This window comes from Bos grunniens, chromosome 21 (genome assembly GCF_055505025.1).
Source record: "Bos grunniens cultivar Pamir isolate PY7600 chromosome 21, Bosgru_T2T1.0, whole genome shotgun sequence".
NCBI classification, from domain to species: Eukaryota; Metazoa; Chordata; class Mammalia; order Artiodactyla; family Bovidae; genus Bos; species Bos grunniens.
The window spans coordinates 51,304,345-51,330,840 of NC_141185.1; the positions used below are offsets into that span (position 1 = coordinate 51,304,345).

The following is a 26,496-nucleotide window of genomic DNA, read 5'->3' on the forward strand; positions in this document are numbered from 1 at the left end:
CCTCAGTGATCAATGCAAAGAAATAGAGGAAAACAATAGAATGGGAAAGACTAGAGATCTCTTCAAGAAAATCAGAGATTCCAAGGGAACATTTCATGCAAAGATGGGCACAATAAAGGACAGAAATGGTATGGACCCAACAGAAGATATTAAGAAGAGGTGGCAAGAATACACAGAAGAACTGTACAAAAAGATTTTCATGACCCAGATAACCATGATGGTGTGATCGTTCACCTAGAGCCAGACATCCTGGAATGTGAAGTCGAGTGGGCCTTAGGAAGCATCACTCCAAACAAAGCTAGTGATGTTGGAATTCCAGTTGAGCTATTTCAAATCCTAAAAGATGATTCTGTGAAAGTGCTGCACTCAATATGCCAGCAAACATGGAAAACTCAGCAGTGGCCACAGGACTGGAAAAGGTCAGTTTTTATTCCAATCCCAAAGAAAGGCAATGCCAAAGAATGTTCAAACTACTACCACACAATTGCACTCATCTCACACACTAGCAAAGTAATGCTCAAAATTCTTCAAGCCAGGCTTCAGCAATACTTCAACTGTGAACATCCAGATGTTCAAGCTAGATTTTAAAAAGGCAAAGGAACCAGAGTCAAATTGCCAACATCCATTGGATCATAGAAAAAACAAGAGAGTTCCAGAAAAACATCTATTTCTGCTTTATTGACTATAACAAAGCCTTTGACTGTGTGGATCACAACAAACTGTGGAAAATTCTGAAAGAGATGGGAATACCAGACCACCTGACCTGCCTCTTGAGAAATCTGTATGCAGGTCAGGAAGCAACAGTTAGAACTGGACATGGAACAACAGACTGGTTCCAAAATGGGAAAGGAGTACGTCAAGGCTGTATATTGTCACCCTGCTTATTTAACTTATATGCAGAGTACATCATGCAAAATGCTGGGCTGGATGAAGCACAAGCTGAAATCAAGATTGCTGGGAGAATATCAATAGCTTCAGATATACAAATGACACCACCCAATGGCAGAAAGCAAAGAAGAACCAAAGATCCTCTTGATGAAGGTGAAAGAGGAGAATGAAAAAGTTGGCTTAAAACTCAACATTCAGAAAACTAAGATCATGGCATCCAGTCCCATTACTTCATGGCAACAATGGGGAAACAATGGAAATAGTGAGAAACTTTATTTTCTTGGGCTCCATAATAACTGCAGATGGTGACTGCAGCCATGAAATTAAAAGACACTTGCTCCTTGGAAGAAAAGCTATGACCAACCTAGACAACATATTAAAAAGCAGAGACATTACTTGCCAGCTTTGTCACATTGCCAACAAAGGTCTGTCTAGTCAAAGCTATGGTTTTTCCAGTAGTCATGTATGGATATGAGAGTTGTACTATAAAGAAAGTTGAGTGCTGAGGAATTGATGCTTTTGGACTGTGGTGTTGGAGAAGACTCTTGAGAGTACCTTGAACTGCAAGGAGATCCAGCCAGTCAATCCTAAAGGACATCAGTCCTGAATATTCATTGGAAGGACTGATGCTGAAGCTGAAACTCCAATACTTTGGCCACCTGATATGAAGAACTGACTCATTTGAAAAGACCCTGATGCTGGGAAAGATTGAAGGCAGGAGAAGAAGGGGACAACAGAGGATGAGATGGTTGGATGGCATCACTGACTCGAACATGAGTTTAAGTAAGCTCCAGGAGTTGGTGATGGACAGGGAAGCCTGGCATGCTGTAGTCCATGGAGTTGCAAAGAGTCAGACACATCTGAGCAACTGAACTGAACTGAACTCCCCAGTTTTTACCTCTGTATTCCAGGCTCTTAGTAACTGAGCAGCAGTTCTCTCATGGTGGTCCAGGGTCCCAGGGATCCCCAAGACCTGTACTGGCAGATCACAAGGTTAAATCTCTTTCCATAATAATCCAGCAATGTTATTTGCCTTTTTTTACTCCCATGTTCAAAGAAGTTTTCTAGAGGCCACGTGATGTACGCTAACATCCTTCCTCTGATGCTCAATGGAGTTTTTGCTAATGCATTCTTGTGTTTTTTAATTTCTAATATGGTAAATTATGATAAGTATCATGCACCTAAAAGCTCTTTGAGACCCTCAGTCATTTATCAGGGTGAAAAGGAGTTCTGAGACCAAAAAGCTGGAGAGCACTGACCTGGAGAGCCTGCCAGCCTGAATGGTGCCTATGTGTGCGTGAGAAAAGATGCCTCTTCTGGGCGGATAGAGCCCCATGCCTGGCACCAGGCCTGGTCAAGGGCGTGCAGGCTGGATTTCATCCCTGTTCCTCCCTTTGGCTGGGTGTTTTGAAACACGTACAAACTTCCCCACTGTACACTGTGACCCTGTGTTTCTCGACGTCCTGACTCATGTCCCGGTCTCCAGCTCACCCCCTCTCTGGTTCATCCTGTCCAGCACTGTTGGATTGCTCTTACAATTTTGTTCACATCACTGTCCAACTACAAGGACTCCAGTGGTTCCCACTGCCTTCTGGATGCGTTTCAAGCTTCCTGATGTGGCCATGAATGTCCTCCACCATCTGGCTTTCACTTGTCCTTCCAGCTTCATTTCCTGGTACTCCTTGACACAAACTCTCTGCCATGATGCAACTTTGTTTTTCTTGTTTTCACAGTCCAGTCAGTAACAGGCCCTCTAATTCTTTCCCTAGTCACTCCCTCCACAAGCCCCCAAAGTCAGGGGTCCTGCTTACTCCTCTTAGAATCCCCTATCTAGCAATTTCTTGCCTTGTGATAGATGATGAGGAAGGTGCGTGAATTTTGGAGTCCAGCAGGCCAAGATTTGAGGCCCTGAGGCTTCTCCTATGATTCAGCAAGTAAAGAATCCGCCTGTAGTGTAGGAGACACAGGAGACGGGTTTGATCCCTGGGTTGGTAAGATCCCCTGGAGGAGGAAATGGCAACCCACTCTAGTATTCTTGCCTGGAGAATTCCATGGATGGAGGAACCTGGCAGGCTACAGTCCATGGGGTCGCAAAGAGTTGGACACGACTGAGCACATACATCAATTCACTGTCACACACTAGCCGAGGGACTTTGAGTGCGTGACTTGACTCTTCCAAACATGAGCGGGGCAGTCCCTCATCTGTGTGGTGATGGGACTTGGCTGTCTCTGAGTGTAGTTGTGAGAGGCAGATGCTTGATAAAATTTAGTTTTCATCTCCTTTGCCGAATGAGTGTGGTGTGTGGAGAAAAATCACGGGCACTTTTAGACCAAGAGGATATCACACGGGGGTGTTTGCACATGCAACCTTTGCTGTCCTGTTGGCTGGAAAACACTGGTTCCTGCCCCCAAGGGCCTCTCTCTTCTTTTATTTTAAATATTATTTATTTATTTGACTGTGTCATGTCTTTGATCGTCGTTGTGGCATTCAGGGTCCTTAGTTACAGCATGTTGGGATCTAGTTCCCTAACCAGGGATGGAACCCAGGCCCCCTGTGTTGGGACTGTGAAGTCTTGGACACTGGACCACCAGGGAGGTCCCTCTCGTTGTTGTTGTTGGTTTTTTTTTTTTTTTTTGCCTGAAAGCTGGTTGATGCTGATGCCTGCTTCACTACTTTGGAATTTGCCACCTATCTGAGTGGAGTTACCCAAGCGCCCCTCCCTCTGGGCGTCAACAGAGTCATCCCCATACTGGCCCACAAAGAGAATCGTGATCCAGCCAGGCATTCCGATTTATCAGTTGCCCTTGACCTCAGGAGTTTTACATCAGCTAATGCCCTTCAGTTGTCCGCTAATAACTCCCTTCTGGATGGGTGGTGAGGAAGGCCTTGAACTTGACTCTGCCTCCATTAGATGGTCTTCTTCACCGAGATGAATGGTCCCAGGAAATAGGGACTGATGATTCATTTCCATTTCAATAGCACTCACTCCAGGCAGAGCCAGACATGGAAGAGGTGCTTATTAAGGATTTTGTTGACTCTATGAAAAAAGAAAGCTGGTCCCAAGATGGGCTTTGAGAAAATGTTGGAAATAGCTAACCACCTTCTCTCCAAGGATAAAAGCTTATTCCTTTCTTTCTACTTACCTTCCTTCCATTTTTCTTCCTCCTTTTATTCATTCAACAGGTATTTAAGTGCCAGGCTTAGTTATAGGTATGGGGAATACAGCAGTGAACCTAATAGTCAATGTCTCTGACTTTGACGGAATTTAATTTTTATTTAGGGAGATAAAGCAAATAAATATTTATTTTTTAAACTTTTTTCTGTATCCATTCTATATATAATAAATAGTTTGCATCTACTAGTCCCAAACTCCCAAGCAAGCAAATAAATATTTAAACTGATGCTGCTGCTGCTGCTGCTAAGTCGCTTCAGTTGTGTCTGACTCTGTGGGACCCCATAGACGGCAGCCCACCAGGCTCCCCCATCCATGGGATTCTCCAGGCAAGAACACTGGAGTGGGTTGCCATTTCCTTCTCCAATGCCTGAAAGTGAAAAGTGAAAGTGAAGTCGCTCAGTCGTGTCTGACTCCTAGCGACCCCATGGACTGCAGCCTAAGCAGTGGAGAAGGAAATGGCAACCATAGGAGATCGAGGGAGCTGATCTCCAGATATGTTCTGGGTCCAAAATCTGTAGACAGAGAAGACAACAGGTGCAAAGGCCCTGAGGCAGGAGCATGCAGGTCATCCTGCTGACCTTGACCCACAGCAAGGTCAGTGTGGCTGAAGAAGAGGAGGGGAGGGTGAGGCAGGTGATGAGAGATGACAGAGGGGTGGTGCCAATCCACAGGTCTTTGACTTTGACTTTTGATGAGTTGGGAGGCCACTTGGAGGGTTTTGAGGATAGGAGCTTCCCAAAATGGCATATTTAAAAGGTTTGTTTGCCAGATGAGTTCAGTGGAATGGATTTTCTTTTTAATAAGTTTATTCATTTAGAAACTATAAATTTGTGAACTTCTATAATGTTACTTCTTTAGCTGTTCAGTCGCTCAGATGTGTCTGACTCTTTGCAACCTCATGGACTGCATGCAGCATGCCAGGCTTCCCTGTCCTTCACTATCTCCCAGAGTTTACTCACAACTCATGTCCATAGAGTCAGTGCTGCCATCCAACCATGCCACCCTCTGTCGCCCCCTTCTCCTCCTGCCCTCAATCTTTCCCAGCATCAGGGTCTTTTCCAATGAGTCAGCTCTTCGCATCAGGTGGACAAAGTATTGAAGCTTCAGCTTCATCATCAGTCCTTCCAATGAACATTCAGGACTGATTTCCTTTAGGATTGACTGGTTTGATCTCCTTGCTGTCCAAGGTACTCTCATGCGTCTTCTCCAGCACCACAGTTCGAAAGATCAATTCTTTAGTGCTCAATACTTCTTTAGAGGTGCTGCTAAATGCCTTCTCTCATGGGTATGAGGAGCAGGTGGGGGCCCTTGGCTTCAGAGCCCTGGGAGGGAGTGGGGCCTCCCTTGGTCCAGGGGTTCCCTGAACTCGCTTCTCGCCCACAGGAGGTTGGAGCAGAACTTCTTCAACTGCAGCTGTGACATCCGCTGGATGCAGCTGTGGCAGGAGCAGGGGGAGGCTAAGCTCAACAGTCAGAACCTCTACTGCATCAGCGCCGATGGCTCCCAGCTGCCACTCTTCCGCATGAACATCAGCCAGTGCGGTGAGTGAGCCCCCCGGCCCAGCTGGCTCCACGCCGCCCTCCCACAGACCCAGGGACAGTCAGTAAAGTCAGTAAAGGAAGCCAGGGTGTTCCTTCCCCACTGCCCTCCCAGCCTCGAATTCGCCACAGTGGCTGCGGATCCGGCTCCCCTCTTACTTCCTGCTCACTCCTGTCCCTTCATGAGCCAGCTGTGGGAAGGTTGGTTTCAGGCAGCGGTCCCCAATCTTTTTGGCACCAGGGACTGGGTTCGTGGAAGACAGTTTTTCCGTGGACAGAGGATGGAGGGGTTGGGGGGAGGGTGGCATGGTTTGGAGATGATTCAAGCACATTACATTTATTGTACACTTTATTCCTACTTTATTACATCAGATCCACCTCAGATCATCAGGCCTTAGGTCCTGGAGGCTGGGGACTCCTGGTTTCAGGGATGCAGAAAAGGGCGCGTGTGCCCTTTGTGATCGGACCAGAGTCCCTGCACCCTGTCAGTTTCTTGTTAAGTAAACCTGAAGGAGTGCAGGTCCAGGTGTGGTCTCCGGGTCTCCTTTATCAGGACATCTAAGGGACTTTTAGAGAAGCAGATGTGTGGGCCTGATCACTCATCTCTGACTTAATGAGATCAGAGTGTCTGGGGATGAGTTTGGAAATCTGAATTTCTAGCGAGCTCCCCAGGGGAGTCTGAAGCAGATCAAGGTTTTGAGAGCCAGTGCCCAAAGTGGAAGATGCCATTTGACGTCATTGCTAGAGTTGCCTGCCTTGAGCAACTGTCCTCCCCTCCAACCCTGCCCCCACCACCATCCCCTCCACCAGTCAAGCTGCATGGGCTCACGTCCTGAGATCTGACGTCTGGAGCTGGTGTGAGGCTTCTGAGTCTTGGGGTGCTTTTAGGAGGTCAAGCAGGTTGTGTTGGAGTCATGATTAGACAAGGCAGGAAGTGCCACCATTGCCCTCGTGGACAGAGTTTTGGTCACAAACTCTTCCTTATCTATGCACCCGCCCTGTCCTTCCTCCCAGACCTTCCCGAGATCAGCGTGAGCCATGCCAACCTGACAGTACGAGAGGGTGACAACGCTGTCATCACCTGCAACGGCTCGGGCTCACCCCTGCCCGATGTGGACTGGATAGTCACCGGACTGCAGTCCATCAACACCCACCAGGTAGGCGTCCGAGCCTTGGGCCCTGCCACCTATTAGTCTTAAAGAGCTGAATCATGAAGAGAAGCAAGAGATGTAAGAAGAAGAAAGAAGAAGAGGGGAAGTTTGTGGTCCTCTCTCTACAAGAAGAAAGGCAGAGACTTGGGTGCCACCCAGCTGCAACTTTTTCTGGCCAAATTGATCTCAGACTATAAACATCTCTGTACCTTACCTTCCTCATCTGTGAAATGGGTATAATGCTACCATTGGCCTCATAGAGTAAGTGTGAGGGTTACCTGAGCTCTTGACTGTAGAGAGCTTGGCCTTTGGTCAGTGTGCCTTCACCGGAAAGCCCTCTTTCACTTTCTGCCCATCTTTCCTCTTGATTCCTGAAGGTGTTGGGGAGTGAGGTGGGGGAGGCTTGTGGAAACTGTTTGATTATTGCCTTTGTTTTGGTGCCATCATCTAATTTTTCTGTTTTGAATCTTTTAAAAAAATTTTTATGTGATAAAGTATACATAACTTAAAATTTACAGTTGTAAACATTTTTTTAGTTATTATAAAATATTAGCTCTATTCCCTGTGCTGTACAATATATCCCTGTAGCTTATTTTATACATCTGATGGTTGTCTGTTTTCTTGGGGTTTTAGACAAATCTGAACTGGACCAACGTACACGCCATCAACCTGACGCTGGTAAATGTGACGAGTGAGGACAATGGCTTCACCCTGACATGCATCGCTGAGAATGTGGTGGGCATGAGCAATGCCAGCGTGGCCCTCACTGTCCACTGTGAGTGGACGCCATTGTGGAAGGCGGGTGGGACCCTGGGGATCTCGGCACAGGAGGCTGGGACGGGGTGGGGCCGCTGCAATGAGCCTGGTCCACTAGGAGGGTCAGAAAGACTCCTCTGGGGCAGTACAGGGCAAGTCAAGTCAGTCCTTGGCTAGTAACCCCGGAAAGCGTGTCCCTGTGCCACAGAAGGTGCTGTACCTCCAACTCGGATTTGCTCACTCCTGCTGCTGCTGCTGCTAAGTCACTTCAGTCGTGTCCGACTCTGTGTGACCCCATAGACGGCAGCCCACCAGGCTCCCCCGTCCCTGGGATTCTCCAGGCAAGAAACACTGGGGTGGGTGTGCTCACTCCTAAGTTGGCCCAAGTCTGCCTTTTGCTAAACCTCTAAAGTTCTCTGAGGAGCTACTCCATAGAGACAGGGAATGGGCAAGCATACATATGAATTTTTGGGGCTGGGAAATACATGTAGTCATACACACTTCTTGGTAAATTACTGCTAATCACACCAAAAAAAAAAAAAACCCCACCAGATATCTGAAGTTAATGACTTTGGTGCTTATCTATGCAACAAATGCAAGTATCTGGGGTCATTGAATGACCTTTAGTATGAAATTTTGGTTCTCTTTTGACTTAACGGCGGATAAGGCAATGGCACCCCACTCCAGTACTCTTGCCTGGAAAATCCCATGGATGGAGGAGCCTGGTAGGCTGCAGACCATGGGGTCGCTAAGAGTCGGACAGGACTGAGCGACTTCACTTTCACTTTTCACTTTCATGCATCGGAGAGGGAAATGGCAACCCACTCCAGTGTTCTTGCCTGGAGAATCCCAGGGACGGGGGAGCCTGGTGGCTGCTGTCTATGGGGTCACACAGAGTCGGACACGACTGAAGTGACTTAGCATAGCATACATAGCATTTGGCTTAACGGAGATGCTTTTAAGGGAAATTCTAGTGGGACTTCCTGGTGGTCCAGTGGTTAAGATTTTGCCTTCCAGTGCAGGGGGTGTGGGTTCAATCCCTGGATGGGGAACTAAGATCCCACTTGCCTTGACACCAAAGCATAAAACAGAAGCAATGTTGTAATAAATTCCATAGACTTTATAAATGGCCAACATAAAAAAAAAATCTTAAAAAAAAAGATAAATTCTACCAACTTCTCTTACATTCTTAGACTTTCTTTAGCCAAGAGGAACTCATCTCTTTAAGGAATTCTTAGACACTATAGTAGACTGAATATTTATGCCCCCCAACAAAGGTCATGAGAAGGACCCTCCAGCTGTAGTGGATCCAGGAAGCTTGGGTGAAGACAGACATCTCTTCACCTCTTTAGGGATGGTGTTGGTGTTGATGGGGAGTGGGGGACTTCTGAGTCCCTTAGTCTTTTTAGAGCTGATGGAGAAGATTGGGGCTTCCCAGGTAGCAGTAATAAAGAATCTGCCTGCCCATGCAGGAGACGCAGAAGACAAGGGCTAGATCCCTGGGTTGGGAAGATCCCCTGCAGAAGGAAATGACAACCCACTCCAGTATTCTTGCTGGGATAATCCTATAGACAGAGGAGCCTGGTGGGGTACAGTCCATGGGATTGACTGAGCATGCATGCATGCATGAAGAATTGGGCTGCCCGCCCCAGCTCCTGGAAGGCTGCTCCAGGACATGGGAGGTTCCGTGTCCTGGGCTTCAGCTGGCCTGTCCCCTGGCAGACCCCCCACGTGTGGTGAGCCTGGAGGAGCCCGAGCTGCGCCTGGAGCACTGCATCGAGTTCGTGGTGCGCGGCAACCCACCGCCCACACTGCATTGGCTGCACAACGGCCAGCCGCTGCGCGAGTCCAAGATCATCCACGTGGAGTACTACCAGGAGGGCGAGGTCTCCGAGGGCTGCCTGCTCTTCAACAAGCCCACCCACTACAACAACGGCAACTATACCCTCATCGCCAAGAACCCCTTGGGCACTGCCAACCAGACCATCAATGGCCACTTCCTCAAGGAGCCCTTTCCAGGTGAGGGTGGAGCTGCCCTGGAGTGGCTGATCCCTCCAGGCACTCAAGGGGGTCGGGGTGTGGGGGCTTGAGGGGAGAAGCAGCATCAACACGGATACCATCATCACCAGCAACACACACACTTTGGAATATCTTCAGCCACCACCTGAATTTTATGTAAACTAGATAAAGTCTCTGATGTTAGCAGTCACAGTAAAAACCAAGACCCCTTGGAAATACACAGCTATGCATATAAGGGTATATGGTATTATGGAAGAGTAAGTAGGGGCTTGAGAACTGGACCCAGTCCTTTGTTTGTTGGGGGACTCTGGGCCTGATCATTACCTCAATACCCTCATCTGTGAAATGGGCATGACGGTACTGCTCCCATAAGAATCTTGTGACTTTTATTAAATAACTTAAAATAGACAAAGCGTGTGTCACAGGCTTTGGTACCTAATGATGGTTTGATGACCTTCCGTGTAAGGGACTTCAAGGTCTATCTGATTCATCCCCATGTTTAACAGAAAAGTTAAATCTCTTTCCACTTGCTGGGTAGAAGCAAGGTTTTGCCTGGGGTTGAGGCTTCCAGGTCTGTGGCTCCTTTCCTCTAATGCTGTGGTGAGTTGATGGGTGGGGAGTTCCTGATGCCATCAACCTGGATGGTGCTGACATCCAGTGGATGGGTGGGGGAAGGAGAGGTCATTGAAATAATGAAAAAATTTTGTTTGAATATTTTGGAGGGGAGTCTGTCTTTGTCTGGGCTGGAATATTTCAAATACCTTCCTGATGTTGGAGGAGAAGAAAACACTCCAAGAGTTTAGTGAAAGTGGCTTCAGCATCTCTTGGTAGATTTGGCAGCTGATAAGTTTCTATTAGTGAAGTCATGTATCTTTGATGACCTTGCTGATTTCTGCTGGGAACAAGCTGGAGGACCTCTCAGCCTTCAATTCCTAGAAATCCAGGCTTCTAATGAGGTAAAGGGTAAAGCAGATATCAGTAAAGATATCAGTAAAGACTGATATCATGCACGCACGCGCACACACACACACACACACACAGCAGTGGAGGACGAGCACTGCAGCATCTGCTTATGTGAAGGTGACTTTACAACGTACAGATAACCATCAGGAAGCAGCTCCAAGGGGCCTTTTAAATCTTAGCACAAGAAAACCTGAACTCAGGAGACACTGAGAGACACTCTCGAGAGGCAAGACTACCTGGGAAGCTAAACTCTTGCACAGAATTCTGTGGAGCAGTGATGACGCCATCACTCAGGAGAGGATGAGAATGTGCCAATGTTTGAGACCCTGGCCATCCCATATGGTCTGACATTTCCAACATCATTCCTAGTATACCCAGTAAAGGGCCTCAGGACACTTCCCACCGTGGGTCACACGGGGCTTTTTAAGAACTGGAAGAGTCCCGGTCGGCACTGTGGAAGCAGCGACCTTTAGATGCAGAGATGCTTTGCTTTTCGGGACCATAAAGTCAGGCTAGGCTTTGTTGGCATTAAGGGCTGGAGTGGCCCTTTGCCCTGTTCATGTCCATCTGGTGATTTCAACATCACTCATTATCAGAGAAATGCAAATCAAAATCACTATAAGGTACCATTTCATGCCAGTCAGAATGGCTGCAATCCAAAAGTCTACAAGCAATAAATGCTGGAGAGGGTGTGGAGAAAAGGGAACTCTCTTACACTGTTGGTGGGAATGCAAACTAGTACAGCCACTATGGAGAACAGTGTGGAGATTCCTTAAAAAACTGGAAATAGAACTGCCTTATGATCCAGCAATCCCACTGCTGGGCATACACACTGAGGAAACCAGAAGGGAAAGAGACACGTGTACCCCAGTGTTCATCGCAGCACTGTTTATAATAGCCAGGACATGGAAGCAACCTAGATGCCCATCAGCAGATGAATGGATAAGAAAGCCGTGGTACATATACACAATGGAGTATTACTCAGCCATAGAGAATGGAATCTGCTTTTAAAGAGGAGGTGTATTAACACTGACGGGGGAAAGATGAGGTGGGATGAACTGGGAGATTGAGGTTGACGTGTATACACTACTGTGTATAAAATAGATAACCAATGAGAACCTATTGGACGGCACAGGGAACTCTGCTTAATGTTCTGTAGTGACCTAAATGAGAAGGAAACCCAGAGAAGAGGAGATATATACGTACGTATGGTGATTCACTCTGCTGTGCAGCTGAAACTGACACAATATTGTACAGCCACTGTACTCCAATACATGTTTTCTTTCTTTTTTTTTTTAAAAAGAGGAGAATCTATACTCCCTCATGAGTGAGGAGTGAAGCTCCTGCCAAGTGATGCTTCTGTTCTCAAAGGGAAACTCCTGGGGTCTGGAGAGAGGGGGAGCCCTTGAATGTTTGAGAGGTGGGGCAAGACACTCCGGCTCCTGTCCACAGAGGGTGTGCTGGCCGTGGGGCAGGAGGACCAGTGGAATGGTGTGGGGCGTGGCTTTTCCCACTGGGAGGGAAGCTCTTCTCTGCATCCTCCCAGCCGTGTGTACACCTTCTCTGTCCCCAAGAGACACAGCTGCCCCTCCTCATCACCTCTGGACACCCCTATCACCTTATCAACTCTAATCAGGCCAGTCGTTCTCCAGGAGTGGTCCCCAGACCAGCAGCATCCACATCATGTGGGCAGGTGTTAGAACTCAAATCCTAGAGCCCCACCCAGACCTACTGAGTCAGAAATTGTGGGGTGGGGCCCAGCAGTCTGTGTCTTGACAAGCCCTCCCACCCGCAAAATTCAGACGCTCTTATTTGCCAACTGCTGCTGTGGCATATGGTGGACCGAGGAGGCAGGAGAGAGGGTGGAGTCATGGAGGAGCTTGAAGGCAAACTGCTCACCTGAAGCGGGTTTCTCGGACCCACCTGCACCCTGACAGGGCCATCCTGTGTGAAGGGTTACTTGTTCGTAAAGGAATCAATGGATGATGAAAAGGCAGTGACAGGGAAGAGATGGGCCAGTGGTGACAGTGAAAAAACAGCTAGGCATTCAGGAGAGTCAGTCATCCCATGACGCAGGCAGTAAACTGCACACCTGCTGAGCCCTGGGTACAAAGGCTCTTGGTGGATTCCTGTTCTTCTCTTGCTGTAAAGTGGTGGGGAGGTTGTATTTGTCATTTGTACCCCCTCGCTCCCAGACAGCAAAGCATAGAGGTTAAGAGCCGAAGGTCTGAAATCAGACAGACTGAGGTGCAAACCGCATCTGTGGTCCTACTGGACAGATGGCCTCAGCTCCTAGAATGGGGCTTGGCACACGGTTGGCATGAGGTGCCTCTGTTTCTTCATCTGTAAAATGGGGATAACTGGAGCTCCTGCCTAAATAGTCCTGAGGATGAATGAAGTGATGTTTGCCAAGTGTTTCGCTCTATGTCTGGACAGAGGGATGGTTCAACCGCTGTTGGCCTTGACCTGGATTCTGAGTGGAGAGTTAAGGAGTTGAGTTCAGGAGTTCTGGAACTGGTAGTCACTCTGTAATCAAGCTGGGAACTTCTAACAGACTGTCTTCAGGCAGTTTCATTGAAGGTAGTGGTTATGGAGTCACAAGCCAGGGTTCAGATTCTCACTCAGCTGCCCATCAGCTCTATGATCTCAGGCAGATTACTCAGCCCCCTCCCTTCTGCCTCAGAGATTGTGGTGAAGATTAATTCACAGACAGTGGATCAATCTGCCTAAAATATCTCCCATGGTGCTTGGTACAGAGTAAGAGCAGAATTAGTTTGTTTTTATTTTTATTTTTTTTTAAAAACACCCAAGGGCAACTGAAAGTGGATTTGTTTGGGGAGGGGATGGGGATCTGAAGGTGAAGGTCTTCTTTCCTGACTGTTCGTGGGTCGGAGGCCCACAAGAGACTGGATTGAAATGAATACATTGAGTGGAAACGTCTGAAGATGCAGAGGCTTCGATCAGAGGATTTTCTCCGAGCAGGACATTGAGATGAAAATGTTCTGGGAAAGCTTTTTGTAAGCTTCACATCCTATGCAAATGTTGGTGGTTCCTTCTGCATTTCCAGGGAAGCACTAGAATGTTCCACCTGGAGTTTAAGCCTTAGTGTAGGAGCCAGTCCTTGGAAAGGAAGATGTGTTCTAGGAGCATGGAATCCTCTTTCATGTTTCAGGATCTTAGAGAGGCCACCAAAAAGGATCTGGGTGTAAGAGTGGGACCATGAGGAGTCAGGGATCTGAGTGTCAGGGGAGGCTGGGGATCATGTCAGGGTCAGGGTGGTACCTGGAAGGTCACCATTAGGGATCCTTAGATGATGTGATAGAAGGGGGAATGTTGCCAAGGGGTATGTGTGTGTGTGTATGTGTTTGTATGTGTGTATGTGTGAATGTGCATGCATGCATGCATGTGTGTGAGTGTATGTTTATGTGTGTGTGTGTCTATTTATGTGTGTGTGTGTATGCAAGGGGTGTGCGCACACATGTGTGTGCATGTGTGTATGTGTACATGTATGTATTTATGTGTGTATGTGCATTTGTGTATATGCACAGTGTGCGTGCATGTGTATGTGTATGTATGTGTGTATATGTGTGTATGCAAGGGATGTGTGCGTGTGCATGTGCATGTGTTTGTATGTGTGTATCGGTGAATGTGCTTGTGTGTTTATATGTACATGTGCGCATGTATGTATGCATGTGTGTTTTTATGTGCATGCGTGCATGTATGTGTGTAAGCAAGGTGTGTGTGTGTGCACATGTGTTTGTGCATGTGTGTGTATATGTGTGCATTTATGTGCTTATGTGTATGTATGTATGTATGTGTGCATTTATGTTTGTGAGTGTGTGTTTATGTGTGTGCATATATGTGTATTTATGTGTGCGTGCACATGTATGCAGTTGTATGTGTGTGTTTATGTGTGTGTGTGTGTGTTTGCCTGCATTCCTGCAATGAATATCTGTGAATACTTAACGAAACATTTAGGAACAAGTGAGCTGCCATAACTCTTGAATTCTCCTTTTTTCGCTTGGCCAGGAAGTCTCTTCATTGTGACAGCAGAAACCAGAGTTCCCTCAGGGCCCTAGGTACCACCACGGGGAGAAACCATTGCGCTAGCGCCCTTAGCGGCATCAAGACTGGCTTCTTTCCCATAGGGAACTTGTTGAGACGAGAACATGCTCCCAACCAGCGGATGCTGGGGAAGTGGAGGGGCAGCCGCGTGTGGCCGTCTGCGCGGGGTCGGCCGAGCATGTGGACGCCTGGCGCGGCTCCCTCCTCTGTCCTCACATCTGAAGCCAGGCCATCTCTTCACGTCATCACGTCTCAGTGCATCTCTGTCTGTCTGGATGCAAGCTGCTGCCTCTCTTCTCTTTTCTCTGGACCCCACTGGCTTTTCCCACTGAGTTTTTCTTGAGGAGTTTGGGATCTGGAGGAGACATATGCCTTCCATTCGTGCCCGGTCCCCTTTGGGATTCAGATGCTGCTTTGGCACGCGAGTCCAGTTGTTTGTTCTCCCAGACTGCTGGTGCAGGCAGAGACAAGGACCATTCTTGGGTACCATCCTCTTCCAGGGTGAAGTTTTGAGTCTTCCCACAAGTTAAAGAGAACCCTGGAGGTCTGGCTCTTCCAGGTCTCAGGTGTTTCCTGGGTGAATACATGTCTCCAGGCTCCTACAAAGGAGCTAAGCATTCATAGGCTCACCGAGAGATTACAGGGTTCACAGATTGGGCCAAAACATTTGGCTGACATGAGATTATTCTCCAATAAAGGAAAACCTTATGAGAAACATGCAAATCAGTTTTAACTATGAGTTGATCTGGCATGTCTCTATTCTCTGAAACCACAGCTAGGGTCCCTTGACCCCCATCTTCCTCCCAAATCAGGTAGTTGGTCACTTGAAATTTAGAAGAGGCTGGGGGTATGAAGGGCATGCTCAGGAATTTGGACAAAGCTGTATCACTGTCCCTTGAAACAACGAAAAGCAGATGATGAACAAGAAATCTATTAACAGTGCATTTACTATACGTAGAACTTTCTTTAAAGGACTCCTTCCTTATAGAAAGCATCATTTTCTCCACAGGTAGAGAGCAGAGCTACGACTGCAATGACTGAAAGCTCAGCTAGCCAGATGCCTGGTAAATAGAAGGTCCATGATGAATGAAGGAATGAGTTGTTGTTTTTAGGGTGTGGTAGGCTTGTGACAGGAGGAGCTGTACTACAATGCAGGGGTTCGAAAAGGGAGCAGCAGCATCCTCATCACCTGAAAATTTGGTTAAAATGCAAATTCTCAAGACCCACTCCAGACCTCCTGAATCAGAAACTCTGGGATGAGGATTGATAATCTGTATTTCTTTTGTTAAAAAGTTAAAAAAAATTTTTTTTAAGTTCTTGATATTGAAATAGAGATTTACCCTCCCAAATTGCAAAAGAATACAAAAGACGTTCTTATACCCTTCACCCAGCTTCCCCCAATGTTGCCGTCTTACATAATCACAGTGCAGTGATCATAACCAGGAGTGATACTGATACAACCCTATTACCTAATCTACAGACTTTATCTAAATTTTATCAGTTGTCCTTCTCTTCTTGAGATCCAATCCGGGATTATACATTGCATTTAGCTGCCATGTTACCGTATTCTCTTTAAATCTGGGGCAGGTCTTCAGCCTTTCTTTGTCTTTCATGATCTGCGTACTTTGAAGACTCCTCACTCGTTATATGTAGGCTGTCCTACAGTTTGGGTTTGCCTGGCGTTTTCTCACAATTAAATGCCAGTTATGCGTTTTTGGTAAGAGCACCGCAGAAGTAATGTTGTGCCCTTTCCGTCCATTGCGTTGGGGATACATGATGTCTATACATCTTATTACCTGTGATGTTAACTTTTTCACTTGGTGAAGATGGTGTCTGCCAGATTTCTCCACTGCAAAATGATAATTTTTTTCCCTTCTGTAATTAATAAGCATCATATTTTGAAGCTTTATAAATATCATTTTTTATCATTATTTCACATATTAATTTTAGCATTCATTGGTGATTCTTGCCTGAAACAAATATTAACGTGCCATTTGTCAATGATTTTTTTCCTAGTTCCATCCTTTCCTCTCTATTAATTGGAATTTTATTGTAAGGAAGAGCTTTCTCTTCTTCCTCATTGGTTGATTAAATTGCTTCTTATATCAGTATGGACTCATGGGTATTTATTTTGTTCTGTGAATTACAATCCATGTGTTAATTTGCTAGAGCTGCCATGAGGAAAAGTGTCAGGGACTAAATGGCTTAAACAGCATAAATTTATCGTCTTACACTTCTGGAGGCTTGAAGTCTGAGATCAAGGTATCAGAAGGGCTGGTTCTTTATGAGCCTCTCTCCTTGACTTGCAGATGGTTGTCATCTCCGTGTGTCTTCATCTGCCTCTGTATAACTATATCCTAATACCCTCTTATAAGGATACAAGTCATATTGGATTAATGCCCACCCTAATAAGTTTATTTTTTCTGAACTTTTTTGCAAGGGGAGAAAAATATTTATTTTTTTAAATGGAGGATAATTGCTTTACAATGTTGTGTTGGCCTCTGCCATACAACAGTGTGAATCAGTCATAAGTATACATATGTCCCCTCCCTCTTGAACCTCCTTCCCACCCTCCTATCCCACCTATTCCTCTAGGTTGCTAATGACTTTAACTTAATTACCTCTTAAAGACTCTACCTTTAAATATAGTCATAGTTTAAGGTACTGGGGGTTAGGACTTCCGTATATGAATTTTGGGCAGATATAATTCAGCTCATAACAACCTATGACCGTCATTATATTTTGTTGCTCAAATCATCCCCGGTTTGGCCATTGGAAACCCCATCATGGTGGCTCCTGCATCCTTTCTTCCTTCCCCTCATAGTTTTTGTGTGCCTTCTTGCTTTTCAATACCGCAAGATGTTCTAGGCATATCTTTTACTTTTTCTTCCCCAGCCCTGGAATTATGCATTTCTCCAAGAAGCCCTCATTCTTTCTGTTGGAGGATCATAGTGGTCATCTCCTGGATGCTTCTGTGGCAGGCTGAAGTTTGAGAATCTCTTATAAACTGGTTCCGAGCCCGGGCTTGAATCCAGTTGTATCCCTTCTTAGATGAGTGACATTCAGTTAGTCACTTGATCTCTATATGTCTGTTTACTCTCCTGATGAAAGGGTGTAATGCTACCCATCTCCCAGGGTGGGTATAGGATTGGGTGATGTGTTACATAAAGCATTTTTCACACCCCCATCTCATAATCAATGCCCTATAATGATTGGCTTTCATTATTAGGTGATCATTTCTAAAGGCCGAAGACTCAATAACACATTTTCATCTGGGAAATAGATTCTAGAGGGATTCCCAAGCATGCCTTAGTGACCTATTAGATTAAATTTTACAATTGGGGAATTGTGATCTTGAGATCATAGCTGGCATTTCCCAGGTAGATCACAGAAGCCCATCCTGGAGGATTTCTTCTGGGTTCTAATGTTCCACCATCATCCCCAACACACTGGGTATCTGAGGGAAGGTTGTGGGTGTGACAGGGAGTCTGGATTTAATTCCTCAACTCATGGTTTGGTTTCTAGTCTCCAGGTGGGCCAGGCCACCTCCCTTGAAACCCAGGAGTTTTAGCTCTTATTCCTTCTCCATTTGGAAGACCACCTTCTAAAGAGTAATATGGTGTGGGGGAGGGGTGACGTGCCAAGGGTTTTAGTTTTCAGTTGCCAGGGCAACAGGGGATCATGGTGAGTGGGAGAGGTCATAGCTATGAAGAAGACAGAGCAAGGCTGTTCCGGTTTTTATTACGTTTGTTAATTATCTCTGTCTTTTTTTTGCAGAGAGCACGGATAACTTTGTCTCTTGTAAGTCTCTTTTACCTTTTGCTTTGAAAGTGATTTATTCTGATACTTTTGGTGACTATTGAGTCCAGATAGCCCTCTTTCCTGTTCTATCACCATCCCCAGACCCATGTCCACTGAGAGGATCTGAGTGAACCATGAAAGGAGAGCAGAAACTCTTCTTGGGCAGTTCCAAGCCCATGCCTCTTAGACGGTCACTTGCTGCCTCAGTTCTCCTGCAGTTTTCTAGGGTCTGACCATGGTGCGAGTCTTCCTACCTAGACAGAGAGAGGTGGTGTCAGGAAGCATGTGGGGCTCACGTGCCCCGGTGGGCCCGTGTTGAGCATCTCAGTTGTTCTTGCAGAGAGAATGTGGAGCCTATGATGTCAGTGTTTGTCACCTGCTTCAAGAGCCAGGGAATTTGGCTAGAACCCACCTAGGTGGCGCTAGTGATAACGAATCTGCCCGCCAGTGCAAGAGACCTAAGAGACATGGGTTCAATCCCTAGATCAGGAAGATCCCCTGGAGGAGGGCATGGCAAACTACTCCAGAATTCTTGCCTGGGAAACCCATGGACAGAGAGGAGCCTGGCGGGCTACAGTTCATGGGGTTGCAAAGAGTCAGACACAGCTGAAGCAACTGAGGACGCAAGACAAGTGGAGCTGTGACTGGCCAGGTCTCCCAGAGGCTCATCTGTCTTTAAGTGAAATTACTGAGGCTCAGTCTATAAGTGATTCGGGGCCAGGACTAGACAACTCCCTGGATTTGGGGGTTTGCTCGTGGACTGTAGGGGAACCCATATTTATTCCTTTTCCTTTTGTCCCCCATGGGAGAGGAATGGTGACAGCTGAGGTCATTTCAGCTTCCTATGTGGCCTGAGACAGCAGACGGTCTTTTTTAGGACATGCATTGTTGTTCTGGAGAAGGAAATGGCAACCCACTCCAGTGTTCTTGCCTGGAGAATCCCAGGGACGGGGGAGCCTGGTGGGCTGCCGTCTATGGGGTCGCACAGAGTCGGACACGACTGAAGCGACTTAGCAGCAGCAGCAGCAGCATTGCTGTTCGGCTCAGATGTAAATATCACCTGTAATTCCTTTATTTGTCCTTGGTCTTAGAGGACTTGTCCTCTCACAGAACATGCCTCTGGAGAAATTTGAACCGGGGGTGTCTCTGGATAAGTTGGTGATTCCAGATGGAGGTCCGAGGGAGGCTTGGCTGCTCCTCCAGGCCTTGCTGGGAAGACCTGGTGTTTCCTAGTCAGATAAACTTGTTGCTTAACTGAAGCTGCCACTGTGCTCTGAAATCTGCCTCAGGGCAATGGATAGTGGGTAGTTTGTGGGGCCACAGACCTCCTGGATCTCAACTGAGGAGTGAAGAGGGAACAGGAAGGGCGTAGAAAGAAGGGACAGGATAAGGGATGCAGAGAGGAGCTGTGTGTAGCCAGAGCTGCCTTCATGGACAAAATGGGCTGAATCCAGACCCTGGCTGTGATCCCAAACCATCTCCTTTCCTCTTATCTATCCAATAGCTCATGGTCCATGTTGCCCAGGTTAGGGTTAGGCTATTTACTCTGGGATGTGAATCAGGGGATGAGGGTGAAGGCTCTTTATGCCTATGCAGTCTGTCCTTGAGCTGTCAACACCTGCCAGGGAGCCTTTGGGGATCTGGTCTCTGGGGACTCCTGCAAAGCCTGGACAGGTCAGACAGAGTCTGACTTAAAAGGCATATTCTCTAGGAAGAACTTTCGAGAAAGCTTGGGAGTTGGGTAAGAACTGTGGGGGAGGTTCTTGTGGCCAGCAAACCAACGACTCTCCTGTTTTTCTGTTTGGTTTTCAGTCTACGAAGTGAGCCCCACCCCTCCTATCACTGTGACCCACAAACCAGAGGAAGACACTTTTGGGGTGAGTCACTTCTTGGTCAAGAGAAATGTGTTACTGATGCAGTGGTTTTCCGCCTTCTGTTTTAAGTTGTCAACTTTTCCAAACACTGCCTTGTTTGGAACTATGGCATAAAGAAGCTGTGATGAATGACCTCCTCTCAGGTGGTTGAAGCTTGATGAGAATAATTCATTGAGGAAATCTCTGAGGATCTGCTTTAAGCCCCAGGGCTTGGAAGAGAAAAGTTTGAGAATTCCCACTCCATCAGCAGCCAGCTGGGCCTGACTTGAAGGGGCTTCTAATTGTACAACCTTTTACAAAAGTCAGAGTTGTCCGGGGTATCTTCTTGGGTGGGAGGTGCCCCTACCCCGTCTCAGAGCCTGAGATTTCTCTGGGGAGGAAAGGAAAGAGGTCTTTTTAGAATCTCATGGTTAAGAATATTAGCCCAAGCAGGTCAATGTGAAGATGCAGGATTTACTTGCTAATTAAAACCACAATGAGACAATAGACAGAAGCCTCTCTGGGCTTCCTCCTGCGTCTGTTGGGATGGCCCCAGCTGAGAGGGCTCAGAAAACTGAATCATGGAAGTTTTCTCTAATTGATTTGGGTAATTTATTTTTTGATGTTCGTAGAACCTTATAAATTATGTCTTCTCAAGACTTTCCTCAGTCTGAGAAGTTCTGGAGTTTACTGAAGTTCTGGGAGGGCTCCGGTTGCTACTACAACAGGGCTGTTCTCATCTGAGCCCGTGTGTTACTCACACAGCCCTCGGGTTTTCAGTAACTGTGCTTGCTTGTCTGTGTTTGGCTCCTAACAGGTATCCATAGCAGTTGGACTTGCTGCTTTTGCCTGTGTCCTGTTGGTGGTTCTGTTTATCATGATCAACAAGTATGGGCGACGGTCCAAATTTGGAATGAAAGGTAAGGTGGGCTGTTCATTTGCGAGGGTTGCATCGGGAACCATGGCCCCTTTTGATCAAAAGATGCTGTTTTAATCTCTTTCTGCTCTCTGAGAGGGTCTCTCGTGGTGGGCTTAAGTGGCCCTGGCTGGTGACTCCTGTCTACACCTTTATTATTGGTAATGATGGATTGAAGGCAGTGTCGGTGTCTGTGAGGACCAGATTGTGGACCACTTGGTTTTTCTGTGATGACTGAAAACATGGCTTCAGTGGGCCGGTGCCAAGATGATGCAGAGAGGTTAAGAAAGTAAAGTGAAAATTTGTTTAAGCAAGGAGACACTCTTAGAGGGAGAGCAGGCAGACAGATGAGGGATTCATCTGTCTGGGTCTCTTTGGCAAGCCAGTGATGAGGGGCATATAAATGAACGGGCAGAATATTCACTGGGGAAGGAGGGGTTTGGGGGTAGACTTCCCTGATTTTTCATCCCAGCTCCATTTTCCCGAGGGGAGGAGGAGCTTCTGTCCCTGTTTAGCTTAGATCAAAAGTGTCATGGCCTTTGTGCATGATGAATACTTCCTATCTGTAAGGCTAACCTTGTTCTAATGAGAGGGTGTGTGCGTGCTAACTCTCTTCAGTTGTGTCCGACTCTTGGTGACTCCGTGGACTGTAGCCCAGCAGGCTTCTCTGTCCGTGGGATTCTGGAGTGGGTTGCCATGCCCTCCTCCAGAGGATCTTCCCTACCCAGGGATCAAACGCGCATCTCTTATGTCTCCTGCGTTGGCCGGTGGGTTCTTTACCAATAGTGCCACCCGGGAAGCCCAGCATGTAATGAGAACATAATGAGTAAAAGATGACGGTTACACTCAGGAGGTTCCTGCCTTTCCTTACCTATCTTTGTTTGCTGCCTGAACCCTTATCACCCAAAATATGTGGTTTCCTGTCAGTCTGAAGGTCCCTGCTTTCCTTTGTCTGCCTATGGACCCCTTCTGTTTACAGGATGCATGGTTTCTGGCCACCTGTCTCCTGCCCGTGTTTCTCTACTCAAACCTAGCTGCCTGCCTCCTGAAACAAAGGGACTTTCTGAGTAACCAGGTTTTGCGTTTGTCTGCACCTATGTGTGGAGTTGTGATGAGAAGGCATTCAGAGAGTTAGATGTTGGTGGTAGCCTCTGGCATTGAAAGTGGCCCATGCAGGGTATTCCAGCACATGGGTTTACACAGAGTTCCAGAAACGATGCCAACAGCATCATGATTGCTAAATTTGCTGCCCGGTTCCCACCACACAGAGCACTCAACCCCACGAACACTGGGATCGGGCGTGAGACGTGGCTCTCCACCAAGATTTGGGTTAAGGGGACTGGCACAAAAGGGGTTAATATGGTAAATTAGCATCCATCTGCCTGGTCCCAGGATGGATCTGACCAAATGGCTCAAGGGACGCCGGGTACCAATGTTTAAACAGAAACTTGAATTTCAAGATATATTCCCAGCTGGGGTTTCCATTTATGGCTGATGTTAATAGGAGATGGGTGGGGAGAGCTGATGAAGGGTTTGACAGGCCATCAGGTTCCTGAGGTAGGATTCAGGGTGGAGTTTTCTGATGAGATTATGGGGTCCAGAAAGATGATTTCTATGACTTCTGCACCAGAGCTGGTGTCTGTGGTGGGGGTCTTGACCTGGGGACTCAGGGACTGAAGGGGAAAAGCATAAAAGATTCACAGGGACAGTGCTCCCTTGAATTCAATGTGGGCTTCTCAGGTGGCTCAGTGGTAAAAACCCACCTGCCAGTGCAAGAGACATAAGAGACGAGGGTTTGATCCCTGGGCCAGGAAGATTCCCCTGGAGAAGGAAATGGAAGCTCACTCCAGTATTCTTGCCTGAAGAATCCCTTGGACAGAGAAGCCTGGCTGGCGACAGTGCACGTCAGATACTCAAAAGAGTCTGTGACTGTCCTATAAATCTAGAACACTGATGTATAGCAAGAGATATGGTGTGGAGAACCAGAAAGGTAGGAAACGGGACAGACTGCCTGGCTTCCTAGGAGCCTCCCGCCTCTCTCTGCTCTTGGTTAAGCTGAACAAGTCCCAGCAAGGCAAACCAGGCTTTCTTGAAGTATGTGAAATATTTCGTCCAAGAGAAATATGCACACAGGCAAATTATAAAACTTTCTATGTATACATATATAGAAGCTTGGCCCAAAGCCAGATGACTTATTAAACAAGAGGAGCCCATGGTCAGGTACCTTGGCTGGAGACATTTTATCTGCCAGTACCCCACATGCCAAATAGGGTTTCACAGGTTTGGAAGATAAGCCATCATCCTGTAAGGTTGGAGCCTGCAGTCTTCTTTTAAAAAAGATAATTAATTAATTTTTGGCTGTGCTGGGTCCCCTTGTTGCTGCACAGGGCTTTCTCTAGTTGCAATGAGCAGGAGCTACTCTCTCACTGTGGTGCACGGGCTTCTTACTAAACATGGTTTCTCTTTTTGCAGAGCACAGGCTGTAGGGTGCTCCGCTTTCAGAAGTTGTGGCATGCGGGCTTAGTTGCTTCACAGCATGTGGGATCTTCCCGGAGCAGGGATCGAACCCATGTCCCCTGCATTGGCAGACATATTCTCTGCCACTAGACCACCAGGGAAGTCCCTGAGTCTTCAATCTTAGCATCATGCTTGGAGTCCTGGCTTTGAGGACCTAGTGCTATCTCTTGTGCAGACTTTTCCTACCTCGGAAGGAACTTTCCTTTGTCTTCCTCCCTTCACCTGAGAAAACAGCAGAGCCTTGAGCAAAGGGAAGAATGAGGCATTCCTGCTTTCCCCACCGAGAGGCGCGCCACCCGCTGAGACCCTGCCACAAGCTTGGCAGCGCTGTGAGAGCAGATTTTTCCTATTAATTGTCATCCGGTTTCTGGAACAGCGTGTCCCCATGTCGGATGGATTAGGCAGCACCCAGGGCGGCGCCTTCCCCTCAGCTGTCCTTGGAGCCTCTCCCAGCGCCTGCTCCCCTCTCTCAGGCTGAACTGCTGTCGTCGGTCCCTATTGAGCTACAAGAACATGTCCATGAAGTTGGCAGTGAAATATTCCTTAAACTTAGGTGACCTAAAGAAGTTCCGCTAAAATGAGAGGCAAGATGAGATGGTGTATTGAAGGCTGACCCTGTTTAGAATTAAGCCTGCATCTTTCTGCTCTTTATTACACCTGATAGTATTTAGTTCTCATCTTAGGATGACTAGCAAATGCCCCAGGCTGCATCCTCCCTTGATCTTTGATTGCCAGAGGGCATCCCAATCCAGGAAAAAAAAAGGGGGGGGCAAAGATGTGGGTACCAGAAACCCCCCAACTCTGAAGCAGGCAAAATTCCTTCTAGTCTGAGCCACCCCATCCCCAGCTTTGAATTTTCAACTCTGGGTTAGAATCTATAATGTCACTTAATTGCTCTTTGTTCCCAGCAAAGTTACTTAACTTCTCACGGCCTCTGTTCCCCCAACTTCAAAATGATGCAGTGACCCCACCTCCCTCTTCGGATTGCCCTGAGTGTTAAGATCTGTGTGTGCCTGATGTTTGCAAGGGTGCCTGTGGTTGTCGTTTTCTTCTCTTCTTTGTGTATAAGCCTTTCCAGGCTCCTTTTATTCTCCTTCCAGGAAGGGCTGCCCTCCCAAGACTTAATCATGCCCTACTTTGTCCTGCACAGTATTTAGTAAAAATAGTTTTCTTCTGCCCTAATCCTCAGATCAGATCAGTCGCTCAGTCGTGTCCGACTCTTTGCAACCCCATGAATCGCAGCACGCCAGGCCTGCCTGTCCATCACCAACTTCCGGAGTTCACTCAGACTCACATCCATCGAGTCAGTGATGCCATCCAGCCATCTCATCCTCTGTCGTCCCCTTCTCCTCCTGCCCCCAATCCCTCCCAGCATCAGGGTCTTTTCCAATGAATCAACTCTTCACATGAGGTGGTCAAAGTACTGGAGTTTCAGCTTTAGCATCATTCCTTCTAAAGAAATCCCAGGGCTGATCTCCTTCAGAATGGACTGGTTGGATCTCCTTGCAGTCCAAGGGACTCTCAAGAGTCTTCTCCAACACCACAGTTCAAAAGCATCAATTCTTTGGCACTCAGCCTTCTTCACAGTCCAACTTTCACATCCATACATGACCACAGGAAAAACCATAGCCTTGACTAGATGAACCTTTGTTGGCAAAGTAATGTCTCTGCTTTTCAATATGCTATCTAGGTTGGTCATAACTTTCCTTCCAAGGAGTAAGCGTCTTTTCATTTCATGGCTGCAGTCATCTAGGGCACTGTTATTATTTCGCTCAGACGTCATCTGTCGTGTTAGACCAGGAGTGATTTGTCAGAGAAGCCTGTGATCACTCTGCCCGTATACCTGAAACTTTGCAGTCTGTGACAAATGGTTATTGAACTTAGAAATGAATGACTTTATTTTTACTCATTAAAAAAAAAAAAAGCACAGCTTGTTAATCAGTAATGGGCTAGTTAGGGCTCATTTGGAAATCTGAGCTGTCTGCGCAGTGGGAGGGAGAGTGGGGATGATCTGGGAAACTCATAAATAATTCCCACCATCCACATCTGAGGGCCTGGAACACAATGTGTGGATGGGAAGGACTTATTCAAATGAATTCCTTCTGAGAAATTAAAAAATATTAAAAAAATACGAAGATTAGTTAAACAAACACTCGTATTCCATTCCTGCCACTCAGAATGAGCAAACTCACTGTTTTGTTCTATACTGCATCTAATTTTTTGTTCTTATTACTGATAAAAAACTAAAATGGCTTTAACCGTCACCCCTGGTCCCACGGCCCCTCCCATTTCCCTAGGCCGTCATTAGCCTGAGTTCACTGTGCATCCAGCGGTTCACTTGTTTCGTCTCTCTCCCGGTATCTCTGCCTCTCTTTCTCTGCTGTCTCTGCACACCCACACTTACCCTCATGGTTCTCTCCCAACCAACCTCACACTCTGTCAAATTAGCAACTGCCTCCACCCTATGACAATCTTAGTGCCCAAGTGTGAAAACCAGTTCAATTTTATAATTCTACTTATATGTATATATATATATATATGTGTGTGTGTGTGTATTTATGCATATATATATATAGGCGATGGCACCCCACTCCAGTACTCTTGCCTGGAAAATCCCATGGACGGAGGAGCCTGGTAGGCTGCCGTCCATGGGGTCGCTAAGAGTCGGACACGACTGAGCGACTTCACTTTCACTTTTCACTTTCACGAATTAGAGAAGGAAATGGCAACCCACTCCAGTGTTCTTGCCTGGAGAATCCCAGGGACGGGGGAGCCTGGTGGGCCGCCATCTACGGGGTCTCACAGAGTCGGACACGACTGAAGTGACTTAGCAGCAGCATACATAGGTTATTT

The 26,496-nt window shown here is 47.0% G+C and overlaps 1 protein-coding gene across 5 annotated transcripts in view; it reads left to right on the top strand.

Annotated features, from left to right (window-relative positions):
* Positions 1-26,496, top strand: part of NTRK3 (neurotrophic receptor tyrosine kinase 3) — a 422,363-nt gene that overhangs the window by 131,637 nt on the left and 264,230 nt on the right. For all 5 annotated transcript variants that reach the window (XM_086364673.1, XM_086364674.1, XM_086364676.1 and 2 more), the window contains exons 5-11: positions 5,448-5,605; positions 6,617-6,759; positions 7,387-7,528; positions 9,232-9,528; positions 18,334-18,357; positions 20,170-20,234; positions 21,028-21,130. In XM_086364673.1, the coding sequence (XP_086220799.1) occupies positions 5,448-5,605; positions 6,617-6,759; positions 7,387-7,528; positions 9,232-9,528; positions 18,334-18,357; positions 20,170-20,234; positions 21,028-21,130 (932 nt within the window). The remainder of the gene's footprint in view (positions 1-5,447; positions 5,606-6,616; positions 6,760-7,386; positions 7,529-9,231; positions 9,529-18,333; positions 18,358-20,169; positions 20,235-21,027; positions 21,131-26,496) is intronic.